The 17,541-nt window shown below is 37.2% G+C and overlaps 2 protein-coding genes across 2 annotated transcripts; both read left to right on the top strand.

Annotated features, from left to right (window-relative positions):
- The first annotated feature begins 516 nt into the window (after positions 1 to 516).
- Positions 517 to 1,482, top strand: LOC133732620 (metallothionein-like protein 1B). Its single transcript, XM_062160205.1, has 3 exons — positions 517 to 670; positions 783 to 863; positions 1,152 to 1,482. Exons 1-3 carry the CDS (start codon positions 612 to 614, stop codon positions 1,240 to 1,242), a joined length of 231 nt encoding a protein of 76 aa, XP_062016189.1. The 5' UTR covers positions 517 to 611; the 3' UTR covers positions 1,243 to 1,482.
- A 13,922-nt stretch (positions 1,483 to 15,404) lies between these two features.
- LOC133732485 (pentatricopeptide repeat-containing protein At1g07590, mitochondrial) lies at positions 15,405 to 17,467 on the top strand. Its single transcript, XM_062160049.1, has 2 exons — positions 15,405 to 15,827; positions 16,098 to 17,467. The coding sequence occupies exons 1-2, from the start codon at positions 15,492 to 15,494 to the stop codon at positions 17,346 to 17,348; spliced, it is 1,587 nt and encodes a 528-aa protein (XP_062016033.1). The 5' UTR covers positions 15,405 to 15,491; the 3' UTR covers positions 17,349 to 17,467.
- Positions 17,468 to 17,541: the final 74 nt, after the last annotated feature.

The following is a 17,541-nucleotide window of genomic DNA, read 5'->3' as shown; positions in this document are numbered from 1 at the left end:
ATTCAAAATAAATAATTGAACATTAAGAGATATAAAACAAGCCACTTCGTACCAGATCGATATTATGTAAACTCAAAACCGTAATTAAACGGCAAAAATTAACCAAGCTAAGTGAGAAGCACGCTCTTCCTTCTGCTCAACACCCTCCTTCTTCTGGTACACGTACTTTGGTATATATGTCCTTTTGCTACGATCTAATACCCTTCTAAACTGAAATAAACCATGTTAATTACTGAATATTAAGAAAAGTACAGCATTATTAGTGCATCGCGTGCAGTACGTGTTCCCTTTGAACCAGATTAACCAACTTCGATCACCAGTATTATGTACTTCCTCCCATCCTCAAATGAAACAAGTACGTACTCCACCGCGAATTGGATTTGAGTGGTGCATGAATAATTCATTATTCCAGTCCAAAAACATCCCGATTAAGGGCACGTAGCCACTAGCCAGTCACGTGTATGGTGGATCTCATTCTGCATATCAACCTTTTAATCATTGTCTGCATTATAAATAGTGTCAGTATGCTACTGGGTTTAACATACCATTCAGCGATCCATATTCATCCTTCTCATTTTTCATTCACTCTAGTCTTTCTTTGAGCTACTAAAATGCCTTGCGGAAACCCAAACTGCTCGTGCTCCAACTGCTCCTGCGGCGACGACTGCAAGTAATTAACTGTACTCATTTTTTGAAAACACTGATTCATTCATGTGTGTACGTTTTCCTTGACTCTATATATTTATTATCTTTGTCTCAGTTTATTCTGTGTGTATATGCAGCTGCGGAAGGACTGGCTTGAGTTTCTCAGAGAACGCCACCACCTCTAAGATCATCATTGATGGGGTTGCACCGCTAAAGACGTACGCTATCTCCCGCTCAATTCCTTCTGGGTGCATTACCTGATTTTATTCTGGACATATAACACAAAAAACATCAATATATAGAAGAGCTAACAGTGACTATGGGTTAGTTAATGAGATTCGATTTACTTTTAAAGAAAAGAGCTAAATCATGCATAATATACAAATGGGCGGGTTCATTACTAATTATTAATATGCAAGTATAGGTGTTGCGCCAATTGAATAATTAGTGGTGAGTTAATAGTCCGTCTTTTGAAAATCGAAAATATACTTCTTGTTTATATACAGGTACTATGAGGATTCAGAAATGAATTTTGGAGAGGTATACGTCCAGCGCAAGTCTGGCTCAAACTGTGATTCATTCGGCTTTCACAAATGATCTGTACGAAAGCTTGACGAGGCTCCTAAGCAGAGAAGCACCACGTATATCATCCTCTAAATAAGAAAACTGTAAAAGGGAGCTTGTTGGGTTTGGAGCCTTATTGTGAAATAAAACTGCCTGCAAATCCATCTTCTGGACCTAGAGAGCTAGGATTGTGATTTGTGCTGTGGCTAGCTTGTATGTTATTGATTGCACTCCTGACATTAGTAAAAGAGATTGGCAAAATCTTAGTGACAACCTTAAAAGTCATGAAAGAAGTATTCAACATGTCACTAATATGTGGAGTTGGTTTGAGTTAGAAGAGAGATTCTAAAAAAATAAGACGATTGATAGATCTACAACAAGTTAACAAAGAGAGTACATTGGAGAAAAGTATTGAAAATAATATTATTGTTGTTATTAAAGGTCTTTCTAAAAACAACATGGTATTTCGTGGAATAAATGAGAAGATAGGAGAAGGAAATAATGAAATTTTTCTGAACTTTATTGCGACAATTGAACAGTTCGATCCAATACTGAAAGAACATCTCCGGCATATAAAAGATGATGAAATTCATAGTCATTATCTTGGACCTAGAATATCAAATGAATTGATAGATTTGTTAGCCTTTGAAATTAAAAATGAAATCTTAAGAATAGTAAAAGAAGCAAAGTACTTTTCTATCATTCTTGATTGTACTCCTGACATTAGTAAAAGAGAACAAATGTCTCTAATTTTGCGATATGTGGATATATCAAAGATCCAAGCAAAAGTAGAAGAATATTTCTTGGAGTTTTTAAGAGGAGATGATACCACTGGAAAAAAGACTTTTTGATGAACTTTTTAAGTGTTATAGCCAAACTAGAACTTGATATTAATAATGCTAGGGCAGGGGTATGATAATGGGTCAAACATAAAGGGAAAGCATCAATGTGTCCATGCCAGAAAAGGTTGTTAGAAATTAATCCAAGAGCATTCTACACACCATGTGGCCCTCATATATAATCTTAACCTTGTGTTTTTTTGACATGGCCAACTCTTGTCCTAAAGCTAAAATTTTTTTTGGAATAGTACAATAAATATATATATATATTCAACAAAGAGGTGGAAAATTAGAAGATAATGTAAGTGATTTGACCATCAAAGTGTTGGCTACAACACGGTGGGAAAGTTGGGTAGAAAGTGTCAAGGCTATTAGATATCAAGCTCCACAAATTAGAGATGCTTTATAATAATTGGCAAATACAGATAACTTAGATGGTGCACTAAAATGTGAAGTTGAAATGTTAGCAGACTATGCGTTTGCAAACTTTGAATTTTTACTAGGGATGATTATCTGGTATGATATGCTATTTGCTATTGACTTGATTAGTAAAAGTTACAATCTAAAGATATATGATGCTATTAAACTGTTAGACTGATTGTTTTTTTTTTTTTTTGGAGAATAAAGATTTACACCTACTATGATTTTAGCTAGAGAGATTGCACTTGAAATGAAAATAGAACCTATATTTCATGAAAGATGTAGAAGTTGTAGAAAAAAGCAGTATGATGAGAATGTAAATGATGAATCAACACTATATGTCGTTGAAGACACTTTCAGGACTGAGTATTTTTTATATATAGTAGATCAATTCATATCTTCCCTTCACAGTAGATTTGAACAATTTCAATTATATGAAAGTGTTTTTGGTTTTTTACGTGATGTGAAACAATTAGAGTCATTAGTTGATACTGATTTGAAAGTAAAGTGTCTCAAACACATAGAGTTTCTCGCTCATGATAATTTTTCTGATATATAGACGGTTCGAAGCTGCATTTAGAATAAAAATTGTTAACAAAAATGCTAAAGAGAGGTTCAGAAAGCAAAGTAGAAACACTAGTCTTAACTTTGTTCAAATATGTGATTGTTTCTCAAATACCATGATTGCTTATAGAATACTATTAACTTACATGTGACAGTTGCTTTTGTTAAAAGCAGTTTTTCTAAATTGAAACTAATAAAATCATATTTAAGATCAGCCACGTCACAGGAAAGGTTGAATGGACTATCCATGTTATCTATTGAAAGAAAATTGTTTAAAAAATTTAAATACAATAATTTAATCAACATTTTTGCATCTCAAAAGACAAGAAGAGTGGTCTTCAAATGAAAACTTCTCTTAGCTTGTTGTTTTATTATTGACATTGTTAGTTTTTGCCATTTTGGTTTGTTTATATATTTTGCAATGTTTTAGTTTCTGCTTGCTTTTCTGACTTTTTTTTTTAATCGATAAAAACAAATTATTTGAAAAGCTTTTCTAAATTTTACTTTAGGCATCACTTTGTCACCGGAGGGCAATGTTGATCACTTCCTTCTTAATTGTGGTTTTCTTTGCTTTTTCTTAGATTAATGTACGTGTGTGTTTTGCTTTGAAATGAGAATTGAATTTTATATATATATATATATATATATATATATATATATATACAGATCCTATCCAGAGCAAGGTTAGGGTTTAGGGTCACTTTTCGGTCGCATATCCACATCTCAACCGTTCAGTTTTTAGGTACTAATGTATAGATCATCTCTGCAAAATTTCAGCCAAATTGATAGTCGTTAAGGCATTAATAACTGCCTTAAAGCTAGTACGGTTCAGGTTGGACAGATTCAATTCGTCTATTGGTTTAAGCGAGTTAGATACCTTAAAGACCATCAATTTCGTTGAAATTTTGCAGAGATGATCTATACATTAGTACCTAAAAACTGAACGGTTGAGATGTGGATATGCGACCGAAAAGTGACCCTAAACCCTAACCTCGCTCTGAAATTTCAGAACGAGGCATCGCTCTGGATAGGATATGTATATATATATATGAACAAATTCTTTGATAGAAGAGAATTTTATATAAGAATTGGTCGAGAATATATCGATCCACAGCATGATCATCCCCAAAGCAAAAGCAATGGTTTGAAATCCAAACTTTTCGTATATATAATTTGATTAGACGGCCATCTATTCTTTTATTTGAAACTATACTCCGTACTGGTTTGCTAGCTTGTACGTAAAATATCGGCCACACTACCACAGAATTATTTGATTGCTTTGGGACCAGTCATAGGTTGTCTCAAATAGAAACGTGTTCCGATCATTATACTACGCATGAATTAAAACAGGGAGATTGATTGCTCTCATTCACTATCAACTCTGTGAGCAGGCCACGAAGTTACCGTCAACCTTAGAAAGAAACTCATCAAGTTTTGGGCCTTGGCTGGACGTCATGTTTTGGGCTTAAGTAAAGGCATTCACTTCCCAACTTGACTAGTTTGTTTTTGCTCACACTCAAAAGTTAAGCATGCAAGGGCTGTACCTTGTGATACAGCGCAGTTTGGTTCAGGCAAAACCTCGAACACTTGGTGTGCTCTATTTTTCTCCCGCCAAAATCCCATCCACCTTCAACTTTTTCCTCTGCATCAAACGCTGTTCCCGATCAAGTCTCAGACCCAAAACAAGAAGCACCCAGAAGCTGCTTGTCTTACAGAATCGAGAAGCTGCCGAGAGGCGACCCAGTTGGGTCTGCTTTCCAGAGCTGGATGGGTGATGGCTTCCCCATTCACAGAGGTGACATCTTCCACGCCATTAATCGCCTCAGAAAGCTCAAGTCTAACCAACGCGCTCTTGAGGTACCTCTCTTTCTCTCGCTGAGTTCATTTTGTTAATGGGTGATTTAATTTGCTTGATGGGAAATTGTGAAAAAGAAAAGATTGAATCTTTTTGGGTAAAGTTTGAAGCTTTGTTGTTTATAACTACAGAATGTAATTTCGGCCCAGAACCATTTCTATACAATTACATTTTGACTAGTACCCAATTCCCACAATTCATTCTGCAACTAAAGCTATTAGCCTTTAAATTTGAACCCATTTGGTTGAGTATGTTGGAGCTGACAAGGTTATTAAAATATGTTTTGTGTTATTGCTTTATGTCAATAATCCCTTAAATAGGGTAGTGCGGTGGGCTTGAACTTTTTCATTCCATGTGCTGTTTGCTTTTCCTTGATTCATGCTCCATGTTTCTAGAGTGCTGTTTGCTTTTCAGTTTTCTATGTAAGGCTGTTTGCTTTTCAGTTTTCTTTGTAAGGCTTTATAAGCCATACCTTATGGTTTCCTTGAATTGAGTGAGATTGCAGTACGTTTTTCTGCATTTGAATATTGAGTTTCAACAAATTTGGTATCAGAGCCCTTCACGGGGCCTGATTGAGAGTTTCAAAGCTAAGAAACCGCAGTTTTCTTAGAGATAGAGAGTGAGTGAAACATGGCAACTGAGAGCAACTTTGTGCAACCTGCCATACCAAGATTTGACGGGCATTATGACCACTGGTCTATGCTCATGGAGAACTTTCTGAGATCGAAAGAGTACTGGAGTTTAGTGGAGAATGGGATACCTGCTGCAGCAGAAGGAGCTGAACTTACAGAGGGCCAACGCAAGCAAATTGAAGATGCAAAGCTGAAAGACTTGAAGGTGAAAAATTATTTATTTCAAGCCATTGACAGAACAATTATAGAGACAATTCTCAACAAAGAAACAACAAAGCACATATGGGATTCAATGAGGCAGAAGTACCAGGGCTCTACAAAGGTGAAACGTGCTCAATTGCAAGCACTTCGAAGGGAGTTCGAGGTGCTTCAAATGAAAGAAGGAGAAACAGTCGATGAATACTTTGCTCGTACCCTCACAATTGCAAATAAGATGAAGGCTCACAGTGAAAATATGGCAGAGCTGGTTATTGTTGAGAAGATCCTGAGATCGATGACTGCCAAGTTTGATTATGTGGTGTGCTGACCATCGATGAACTGCAGAGCAGCCTTCTTGTACACGAGCAGAGAATGCGAGGCCATGGAGGAGAGGAACAAGCATTGAAAGTCACATATGAAGACAGAACTAGTGGAAGAGGAAGAGGAAGAGGAGGCTTTAGAGGTAGAGGAAGAGGAAGGAGCAGACAACAGTTTAATAACGCATTGGTTGAATGTTACAAATGTCACAAATTAGGGCACTTTCAGCATGAGTGTCCTGAATGGGAGAAAGGTGCAAACTATGCAGAGCTCGATGAGAAGGAGGAGATGTTACTTATGGCATACGTTGAGCTCAACAATTCTAAGATGGAGGAGGTTTGGTTTCTTGATTCCGGCTGTAGCAACCACATGAGTGGCAACAAGCAATGGTTCACTGATCTAAATGAGCAATTTCGACAGTCTGTAAAACTAGGCAACAACTCCAAAATGGCAGTCATGGAGAAGGGTAATGTGAGACTACAAGCCAATGGAGTCACACAAGTATTCACAGATGTGTACTACATCCCGGAGCTGAAGAATAACTTGCTTAGCATTGGACAATTGCAAGAAAAGGGAGTTGCAATTCTAATCCAGAATGGAATGTGCCAGATTTATCATCCAAGAAAAGGTTTGATCATGCAAACTAAGATATCTCCTAACAGGATGTTCTTAATACGTGCAAACATGTTGCCTCAAGCCTCAGCTTGCTTCCAAACAGTGTCTGAAGACAACACTCACTTGTGGCATTGTCGATATGGCCACCTAAGCTTCAAAGGGATAAGAACTCTTCAATACAGAAAGATGGTGAAGGGTTTACCAGACTTCAAGATGCCATCCAAGTTATGCAAAGATTGTATGGTAGGGAAGCAGCACAGGGAATCGATTCCAAAGAAGAGCATGTGGAGAGCCTCACACAGACTTCAGCTTATACACTCAGACATCTGCGGACCTATCAAGCCATTGTCAAATAGCAGAAAAAGGTACCTAATCAGTTTTATAGATGATTATAGTCGAAAAACCTGGGTGTATTTCTTGAATGAGAAGTCCCAAGCTTTTACAACATTCAAGAGTTTTAAGTGCCTCATTGAGAAGGAAACAGGAGATTATATTCAATGTTTACGTACTGATAGAGGAGGAGAGTTCACCTCTCAAGAGTTTAACACTTTCTGTAGCACACATGGCATTAGTAGGCAATTGACTGCAGCCTACACCCCTCAGCAAAACGGGGTAGCCGAGAGGAAAAATCGAACCATTATGAATATGGTTCGGAGCATGTTGTCGGAGAAACAAGTTCCAAAAGTATTCTGGCCCGAAGCAGTAAATTGGTCAATCCACATTCTCAACAGGAGCCCTACCTTGGCAGTGAAGGATATGACCCCTGAAGAGGCATGGAGTGGGATCAAACCAGCTGTTCACTATTTCAGGGTTTTTGGTTGCATTGCACATGTTCACATTCCAGAGGCTAAGAGAAAGAAGCTGGATAATAAGAGCTACAAGTGTGTGTTGTTGGGTGTGAGCGAAGAATCAAAAGCTTACAGGCTTTATGATCCTATATCTGAACGTATTGTGGTAAGTCGAGATGTGGTTTTCGAAGAGGATGAAAGTTGGGATTGGGGAAGGATTGCTGAAGAGGTGAGGCTTGATGTGTTAGATTGGAGTGATGGTGAAGAAGAAGAAAATGAGTCTGCTCAAAGTGAAGAAGAAAATGAGTCTGCTCAAAGTGAAGAGGAAAATGTGAATAATGATGATGCAGAAGAAGAAGAAATTCTAGAAGAAGGGAGGACAAGAATGCAACCTGTGTGGATGCAAGATTATGTGAGCGGAGAAGGGCTATCTGAAGACGAAGAAACAAACAATGTTGTCATGTTTACTTCTGTCACTGATCCAGCCACATTTGAAGAAGCTTTCAAGAGTGCTAAGTGGAAGGCTGCAATGGATCAAGAGATTGAGGCAATTGAAAGGAATCATACTTGGGAGTTAACAACCTTGCCGGCGGGAGCAAAAACAATTGGGGTAAAGTGGATCTTTAAGACTAAGTTGAATGAAAATGGTGAAGTTGATAAATGTAAGGCCAGACTTGTGGCAAAAGGGTATGCACAGCAATATGGGATTGACTACACTGAAGTTTTTGCACCAGTGGCTAGATGGGACACCATTAGAATGGTAATTGCTCTTGCTGCTCAAAAAGGTTGGAAGGTATATCAACTAGATGTCAAGAGTGCATTTTTACATGGGGAGCTTACTGAGGCAGTCTTCATTGATCAACCGCAAGGCTATGTGAAGAAAGGAGATGAATTAAAGGTATACAAGCTAAACAAAGCCCTGTACGGACTCAAGCAGGCTCCACGTGCATGGTACAGTCGTATTGAAGCATATTTCATCAAAGAAGGGTTTGAAAGATGTCCTCATGAGCACACTCTATTTGTGAAGTCGAGTGAAGGAGGTAAAATTCTCATTGTTAGTTTATATGTTGATGATCTTATATTTACTGGCAATGATGAATATATGTTTGAGGAATTCAAGAAGTCGATGAAGGACGAATTTGATATGTCTGATCTTGGAATGATGCGTTATTTTCTTGGTGTTGAAGTTGTTCAAAATGAAGCTGGTATTTATATCTGCCAAAAGAAATATGCAAGTGAGATTTTGGAAAGGTTCGGAATGGAGAAGTCCAACTCAGTGAGGAATCCAATTGTTCCTGGGTTCAAATTAATGAAGGATGAAGGGGGTGTGAAGGTAGATGCCACCATGTACAAGCAAATAGTGGGGAGTCTCATGTACTTGACCGCAACTAGGCCTGACCTCATGTATGTGGTAAGCTTAATTAGTAGGTTTATGTCAAGTCCAACTGAGTTACATATGCAAGCTGCTAAGAGGGTGCTCAGGTATCTTAAAGGCACTATCAATTTGGGAGTTCTATATAGAAGGAATGGTGAAGAGAAGCTTGAGGCATTCACTGATAGTGATTATGCAGGTGATGTGGATGATCGAAAAAGTACATCAGGGTATATTTTCATGTTTAGTGATGGAGCAGTCTCATGGTCTTCCAAAAAGCAACCTGTGGTTACTTTATCTACCACCGAAGCAGAGTTTATTGCTGCTGCTTACTGTGCTTGTCAAGGAGTGTGGATGCACAGAATTTTTGAAAGGCTTGGTCATGCACAAAGAGGGTGTACTACAGTGTATTGTGACAATAGCTCAACCATAAAGCTTTCGAAGAACCCAGTAATGCATGGGAGAAGTAAACACATTGATGTACGTTTTCACTTTCTTCGACAGCTTACCAAGGATGGAACTGTGGAGCTGGTTTATTGCAACACACAAGATCAAATTGCAGATGCTATGACTAAACCACTGAAGCTAGAGGTGTTCGAAAAACTTCGAGACTTGCTTGGAATGTGTCTGGTGCCAGGTATAAACTGATGCGATGCAATGAACATCAGTTTAAGGGAGGATTTGTTGGAGCTGACATGGTTATTAAAATATGTTTTGTGTTATTGCTTTATGTCAATAATCCCTTAAATAGGGTAGTGCGGTGGGCTTGAACTTTTTCATTCCATGTGCTGTTTGCTTTTCCTTGATTCATGCTCCATGTTTCTAGAGTGCTGTTTGCTTTTCAGTTTTCTATGTAAGGCTGTTTGCTTTTCAGTTTTCTTTGTAAGGCTTTATAAGCCATACCTTATGGTTTCCTTGAATTGAGTGAGATTGCAGTACGTTTTTCTGCATTTGAATATTGAGTTTCAACAGAGTAGCTGAGGTATTGGTTTTGACAGGTGATGGAATGGGTGATCAGAGAAAGGCCTTACAGGCCAAAGGAGCTAGACTACTCTTATCTGTTGGAATTTACAACCAAGTTTCATGGGATATCACAAGGTAAAGAACTCTTTACGCGTGTTCCTCAGGAGTTTCAGAATGAGCTCCTTTACAACAATCTTGTGATAGCTTAAACATATAAAAAACATAATGAAGAAAGTGAAAACAGCCCAAATGGCTGCCAAAGCTAAGATCCGGAAATTGAGGCCTCTTTAGAAGACTGTGTTAGTTTGGTTTTGATTACTTTAAATTTTATGGCACAGTACTTGCTTTGAACCAGCTATTTTTCTCATTTTTTTTTTCCTTTTTTTTTTTGGTGTGTGAGAATGTTTGTGACTTTGTGGTGCTAATTGCTCTTTTCTGTGTTCAAGTTTGTTTTTTTTCTCATGAGAATTGATTTTGTTTCAATTTGCAGCAGACCGGTGATTGAGCGAAGGAGAAAATAACGGCTTTGGGTTTGGGTTTGTGATTGGAATTATCTGGCTCTTAATTCAGAGATTGAATCGTTCAGTACCTCGACGTGACATGAGCGTCAAAGCATTCATCATTAGCAAGCAAGCAATCCCGCGCCATCGTCGGTTTACACTTTGAACTTACAATTGTAGAAATTCACATCCTGAATTTGAAAAAAATTGTCAGTTTACAACCCTTCTATTGATTATAACTTTTTCCATCCAAATGAGAGGCATATGTGCTATATATGAGCAGTAATATAATCATTTTGTATTACTTTTTTTTTTTTAACAAATATATAATAAATGAAAAAAAAAATTAGAGAGAGATTTATGGCATTCCTCCTACTTGTTAATCCACATACTTATTAGTTATTAGTAATTATTATAAAATAACTCTGTAATATTCTAAACTTCCAGATTTTGTTCCAAAACCCACAGCAACGCGCGGGCACAAATTCTAGTGTTTACAATAATTGACCCAAGTTGGGTGATGGCATCTCAACGCAAGAAAAAAATATTATAAATCCTTGGATTTCATTGGTACATGAAAAATGTTAATTTAGCATTATCCGAAATATGGATTATTCTATGTTAATTGACTTAAGTTTTTGTCCTTTTGATCTAAGTTTCATTTGCATGCTTAGGCCCAGTTTAGAATTGTTTCGCTTTCAAAAAAATCAGCTGTTGTTTAAAATTTAAAATTTTATTGTATTTGGTAAATAAATAAAAAGCAGATTTAATTGAAAGTTATAGGTCACTGGTAGCAGATTTGAGAAGCAGTCCAGAGGTTACTTTTAGAATCTGTTGTGGATCAATACACGCTCTGAAGTTGTTTTATGTATTGACAGCAATTTTAAAAATAATTTTTTTTTTTTTGAATGAAGAAACAATTTCACACTTATTTTGTAGGCTTAGTACCTAATACCTTAAATTTTCTCCTTGCCCTTTGGGTTAGGGCTAGGAGGACTACCCGAATAGAGAACCTTCAGAACATCTTCAGCAAGGATCTTTGAGGCCTTTGGTGGATTCTTGTTTCACGCACCCAGTGGATGTCCTCTTTTTTTCTTTGAAGCCATTCCACATGCCTGCAAATGTGTCTGCTTTTAAAAATATAATTTACCAAACACGAAACTGTTTTAATTGACAACTGATTATTCTCACAACACAGCAGCAGTACTTTTTTTTTTTTTAAAGTCACATTAATCCCAAACTAGCCCTTAAAAGAAGAGGTTAAAAGAGATGGTAACTCAAAATGAAAAGCGCACTGTGGAATTTTTTTTTTTTTTTTTAAAAAGACATTATATATAAGTGCCTCCATATTTTTGGAAGACGATGGATAATTTGTACTTCTTTTATTGTTTTGGTATAGTAGTGTGGAATTATAATCAAACAGAGTATTAAAATAATTGGTTGTATGTTCATGCGTGCTGTCATTACCTATAACTTAGTTGAGTCACTTTGAGTGAGTGATTGTACATGGACTCCACTTAAACAACCATGGTGTTAGGGTCTCCATCCACTATTAGATACATACCAACTCCATTTGAAAAAAAAAAAAAAAAAAAGATTTAAAAAAAATGTGAATGTCCTGCTTGTAAATGGATTTGCTGGCATTACCTACCATATGGCTCCAAGTCATCGTGTGACTCAGGTCAGTATTTTCTTATTGAGAGAGACTTCCGTACGGCACCCGCATGCACCACGTGGCAGTGCGACTGCCCAATCAGTGTCCAAGCAGGGGCGGTATTTTGGATATTTTATATTAAAAATCAGAAGCAGTTTCAGAAAGGCTGGAGGGAAAATTTTCTTTCTTTTGATTGGAGGGCCGCACCGCCACGTGGTGCGGCAGCCCCTATGCAAGAATTTCTCTTTCTTATTTATACTTATACAGTATGATTTTAAATCAGCAATATTAACTAATTTTTAGAGAAACCAATCACATTAGCTCGAACCACCATTTATATAGTGATCCGACCCCATATAATAATTTTTCCGCTTTAAGATTTGGCATGAGTGAGAACACAAAATATTGATCGTACGTGTGATCCCATCGTGTATCGCACAACCATCTAGGTCGAAATACACTCTTCTTACTAATTATAAAATTTTAAGAAAACAAACTCACAATCCAAACCATTTATAAATACATGCATCATATCAAATCCAAATTAATCACAAGAAAGCTAGCAGAAGAAACACGAACAGATGGATCTACATGATTAAGAAAGAAAGATGTAACATACAAGGCGGCTAGCCAGAGAACAAATCACAAACCCTAGCTATACATATAGCAGCTAGCCAGGAGCTTGGATTTGCAGAGATCACATATGGCAATCTTATTTTACAACATAAAAAGCTGTATACTCAACTAGACAAACACATAGTTTACAGTCTTTTCTTATTTATAGAGAACCGTGCCATGATATGAAGGCTTTTCTTGACGGCCTTGTAAGCTTCTAGCTTTGATCGATGATCATTTGCCACAGCCGCATGAGTCGCAGCTGCAGTTGCTGCCGCACTTGCAGCCATTCTCTGCTCCATACTCAGACCCTTCATAGTAGCCGCTGCAATCATGCATAGTAATTAAGTTTAATTTCATTAATTAATCTACAGTTACCAACTTATCATCAAATTATATACATGCAATGAAATTAATTAGTTAGAATAGACTTATTAATTCATGTGCATATGATTCTATATGAAAAACTAAGGTGATAAACTAATCGTACGTCTTGACTGGTGCAACTCCAGCAATTATGGTCTCAGTTGTGGTGTTCTCCAAGTCAGGGTACATGCTGCCACATCTGCATATATATACACAGAGAAAAATGAATAACTTACTTGGAAAAAAAAAAATCAAATTTAATGTTCGTATTAAATTTGTATAGGATGTTAGGGTTTGGGAGATTCAAGAGTTGTTACTTGCAGCCTGAGCCGCACTTGCAGTCAGAGCCACAGCTACAGCCTGAAGACATATTTCCTTCAAAAAGTTGATGAATAAGTTTCGAGAAGAAGATTATAAAGCTGGGAATAGAATTCTCTCTCGAAGTCTAGGATGAGTTCTCTGGTAAGGCCTCGACTGCTATTTATAGTGCAGTGCATGACTGAAGGGAATTAAGACAGAAGTATGGCCAAAGCCTCAAGTTATATGGACATACATAACTTGACAAAGTGGTCATTTTCTGTGGGTAAATTTCTAAGTGCAAAATGCAGCGATCAACTTTGGGTTTATCGACAGGACCCCTCCTCCCCCAGAAAAAATTTATATCGTAATGAAAGGAATGGAAATTAAAAGAAAAGGAGAGTTTTTTCTTTTTGGATAAACTAAAGCTTTGTCGGTTGTAAATATATACTAGTCCCAAGTTTTCTTTTGGCCACTCTTAATTGTCCTAAGTGGGGAAACGGCATCTCAAGGCCCAGGCAACAATCATTCTGCTTTTTAAATCGTATTAATGTACACATCAATTAAGTGAGTAACGTACGTGGAAATTATTACTCAGCCTAGTCAAGTTTAGTTTCTGAACAAGTAAAAGCTTGGTGACGCATGTATAACGTACGGAAGCAACCGAAGTACCGAACCATGACATTTGTGTATCTTTTAACGGTGAAATATAGTTGGTAAGTTGTAACCAAAATATATATATATAGTTGGTAAGGGTATGTTACCGATTTTCATGCATATTTTATTTCCTGTAATATTTATTATTTTGAGAATTCATGTTATCACTTCGACAACTTTGTGATAACTCTGTAAAAGCTCTCATTAAAGTAAATAATGTTCTCATTAAAATAAAATAGATTTCCATTTGATTAATTGAGTCCTAAAAGTTGTAACTGCATATATCCTATATGTTAATATATTGTAGAATTTCTTGGAATATAGTAAGAGGTTATCTTATTCAAAAAACTGAAGGCAAATTCCAAATGAGCAGTGAAATCCAGTGATCTTTTGCGAATATTTTGACATAATTAGAAGTTTGTACGTCCAGGATTAAAAAAAAAAATTAAAAAACTTAAAATGAGATAAATACCTTGGTCGGCGGGGGCAGAGCCACGTAGGGGCATGGTGGGTCCCATGCCTCATTGTGAATTTTTTTTTTTAAATTTCTGTACAGAATTAAGCCTGCAAAATATTTAGAGTTTCTCAAGATAACCAAAACCTAACTTGCTCGTGGTAGAGCTTGTTTATATGTTGTGGCTGGTCTTAGGTTTAAAACATGGTTTAAAGTTTCAAACATTAGACTTATATTTTTTTTAATTTTTTTTTAACATTAACACTTTTCTTTCTTAGATTTTTTTTAGACAAGAATTCTTTCTTATAGTTTTAATATTCAAAGATAACTTATATTCCTATCACGAAAAACTTTCTAAAATCTATGGCTATGATTTTGATTAAAAAATATGTAATTTTTTATTTATTTATTTATTTATTTTTAAATATTGATCTTTCCATAACCTTACATTTCTACGCTAGGGCAGACCTACAATCTCAACTTCAAAGAATTGACGTGGGACATGTATCTGTTTCCACAGCCCCAAGTATGAATTTCGCAAGAGTTTTACAGATCGCGTGACCCAAAACAAGATTGCTGGCAACAACGATCAAACTTAGATTGAGGCTCAACCACAAGCACATCCATACCAACTAAATCAACCCACATTAGTTGATGATTATCCTATTGAGTGCAAACCCCATTTTTCTTTTAGAAGAAAACAGAACTTTAATCAACAAAGGTCATACATTACGATTGAATCAATGTTTTCAACATTTTGGATCTTCCACAATCCACATTGAATTTTTAATTTTTTTTCATATTTTTTAGAGGGGCAGAATGTAAAATAAATTAGTACAAAAACTTAAAGAGGTCCACGTGCCGATTGTGGATGTTTGAATAGAAGCAGCTATTGTAATATGAGTTTAAATTGGTTCATTAGATGTGAGTATTTAAAAATCGACCAAGCCTCACCAAGGTACTTGAAAGTATACTAGTGGATCGCGAAGTTACCATGTTACAAACTCATGGAGTCTGGGCTTTCTTTGTTGGGCCTTGGCTGAACAAATTTTGGCTCAAGTAAAGGCTGCGGAGAATTTACCTTTCACTTCCACCTCTACTTGTTTTGGGCTTAAGTAAAGGCATTTACCTCCCAACTTGACTAGTTTGTTTTTGCTCACACTCAAAAGTTAAGCATGCAAAGGCTGTACCTTGTGATACACCGCAGTTTGGTTCAGGCAAAACCTCGAACACTTGGTGTGCTCTATTTTTCTCCCGCCAAAATCCCATCCACCTTCAACTTTTTCCTCTGCACCCAAACACCAAACGCTGTTTCCGATCAAGTCTCAGACCCAAAACAAGAAGAACCCAGAAGCTGCTTGTCTTACAGAATCGAGAAGCTGCCGAGAGGCGACCCAGTTGGGTCTGCTTTCCAGAGTTGGATGGGTGATGGCTTCCCCATTCACAGAGGTGACATCTTCCACGCCATTAATCGACTCAGAAAGCTCAAGTCTAACCAACGCGCTCTTGAGGTACCCCTTTTTCTCTCACTGAGTTCATTTTGTTAATGGGTGATTTAATTTGCTTGATGGGAAATTGTGAAAAAGAAAAGATTGAATCTTTTTGGGTAAAGTTTGAAGCTTTGTTGTTTATAACTACATAATGTAATTAGGCCCAGAACCATTTCCATACAATTACATTTTGACTAGTACCCAATTCCCACAATTCATTCTGCAACTAAAGCTATTAGCCTTTAAATTTGAACCAATTTGGTATGGTAGCTGAGGTATTGGTTTTGACAGGTGATGGAATGGGTGATCAGAGAAAGGCCCTACAGGCCAAAGGAGCTAGACTACTCTTATCTGTTGGAATTTACAACCAAGTTTCATGGGATATCACAAGGTAAAGAACTCTTTACGCGTGTTCCTCAGGAGTTTCAGAATGAGCTCCTTTACAACAATCTTGTGATTGCTTGTTTGGACAAAGGAGCAATAAGGCTTCCGCTTGAGTGCATGAAGAAAATGAGGGAATTGGGCCATCCTATCTCGCACTTGGTATTTAATCGGCTGATTATTCTACATTCGTCATCAAGGCGTAAAAAATTGATACCGAAAATTCTTGCTCAGATGAAGGCCGATAAAGTGGCTAGGCATGCTTCCACATTCAACATTCTCATGAAAATGGAAGCCAATGAACACAATATTGATGGGTTGATGAAGGTATACTCTGATATGAAGCAAGCAAATGTTGAGGCGAATGAGATTTCTTACTGCATCATAGCTACTGCCTATGCAGTGGCGAGGTTACATACCGCTGCTGAAGCTTATGTTGAAGCCTTGGAGAAGTCAGCTACAGGTAAAAACTGGTCAACATTGGATGTTCTAATAATGTTATATGGGTATTTGGGGAAGGAGAAGCAGCTAGAGAAAACTTGGGGCTTAGTGAAGGAACTTCCCTATGTCAGGTCGAAGAGTTATGTGATGGCAATTGAAGCATTTGGTAGAATTGGCCAACTCACCCGAGCTGAAGAACTCTGGTTAGAGATGAAATCAGTAAAAGGGTTGAGATCCGCCGAGCAATTCAACTCTATTATATCTGTCTATTGCAAGCATGGGCTGATTGACAAAGCATCTAAAATTTTCAGGGAGATAACTACAGATGGTTGCAAACCAAATGCCATAACTTTTCGGCATCTCGCTTTGGGTTGCTTAAAAGCAGGATTGGTAGACGAAGCCATTAATACTTTAGATTTAGGGATGGATTTGACAATGTGCAATGTGGTCAGGAATTCTACCCCATGGTTGGAGACCACTCTTTCGATAATTGAGGCTTTTGCCGAAAAGGGTGATATAAGGAACGTCGAGAAGTTGTTTGAGGAACTAGCTAAAGCCAAGTATATAAGGTACACTTTTGTATACAACACTTTGATTAAGGCTTATGTGAAGGCCAAAATTTATGATCCAAATCTTTTGAAGAGGATGATTCTAGGAGGTGCACGACCAGATGCTGAAACCTATAGTCTGATGAAACTTGCTGAGCAGTTTCGGACTTGATATTGGTTTGTAATGTAGTTGTAACTGTAATCTGTTGTAATACATGTGACTGATTCTTACACGATGTGTATCAATGTTGTAAATGGGAGATAATGAGATGGAAGAGCATTGATCTTGAATTTGCTTTCTTCTGCTTGTGCACCCATTTTCAGCTGGCCTAAAACTCAGATTATTGTGAAGATGCTCAGAGTTT

This window comes from Rosa rugosa, chromosome 2, assembly GCF_958449725.1.
Source record: "Rosa rugosa chromosome 2, drRosRugo1.1, whole genome shotgun sequence".
Classification (NCBI taxonomy): domain Eukaryota; kingdom Viridiplantae; phylum Streptophyta; class Magnoliopsida; order Rosales; family Rosaceae; genus Rosa; species Rosa rugosa.
Note: the sequence above shows the minus strand (reverse complement) of the source record. Positions and strands in the feature narration are given on the sequence as shown.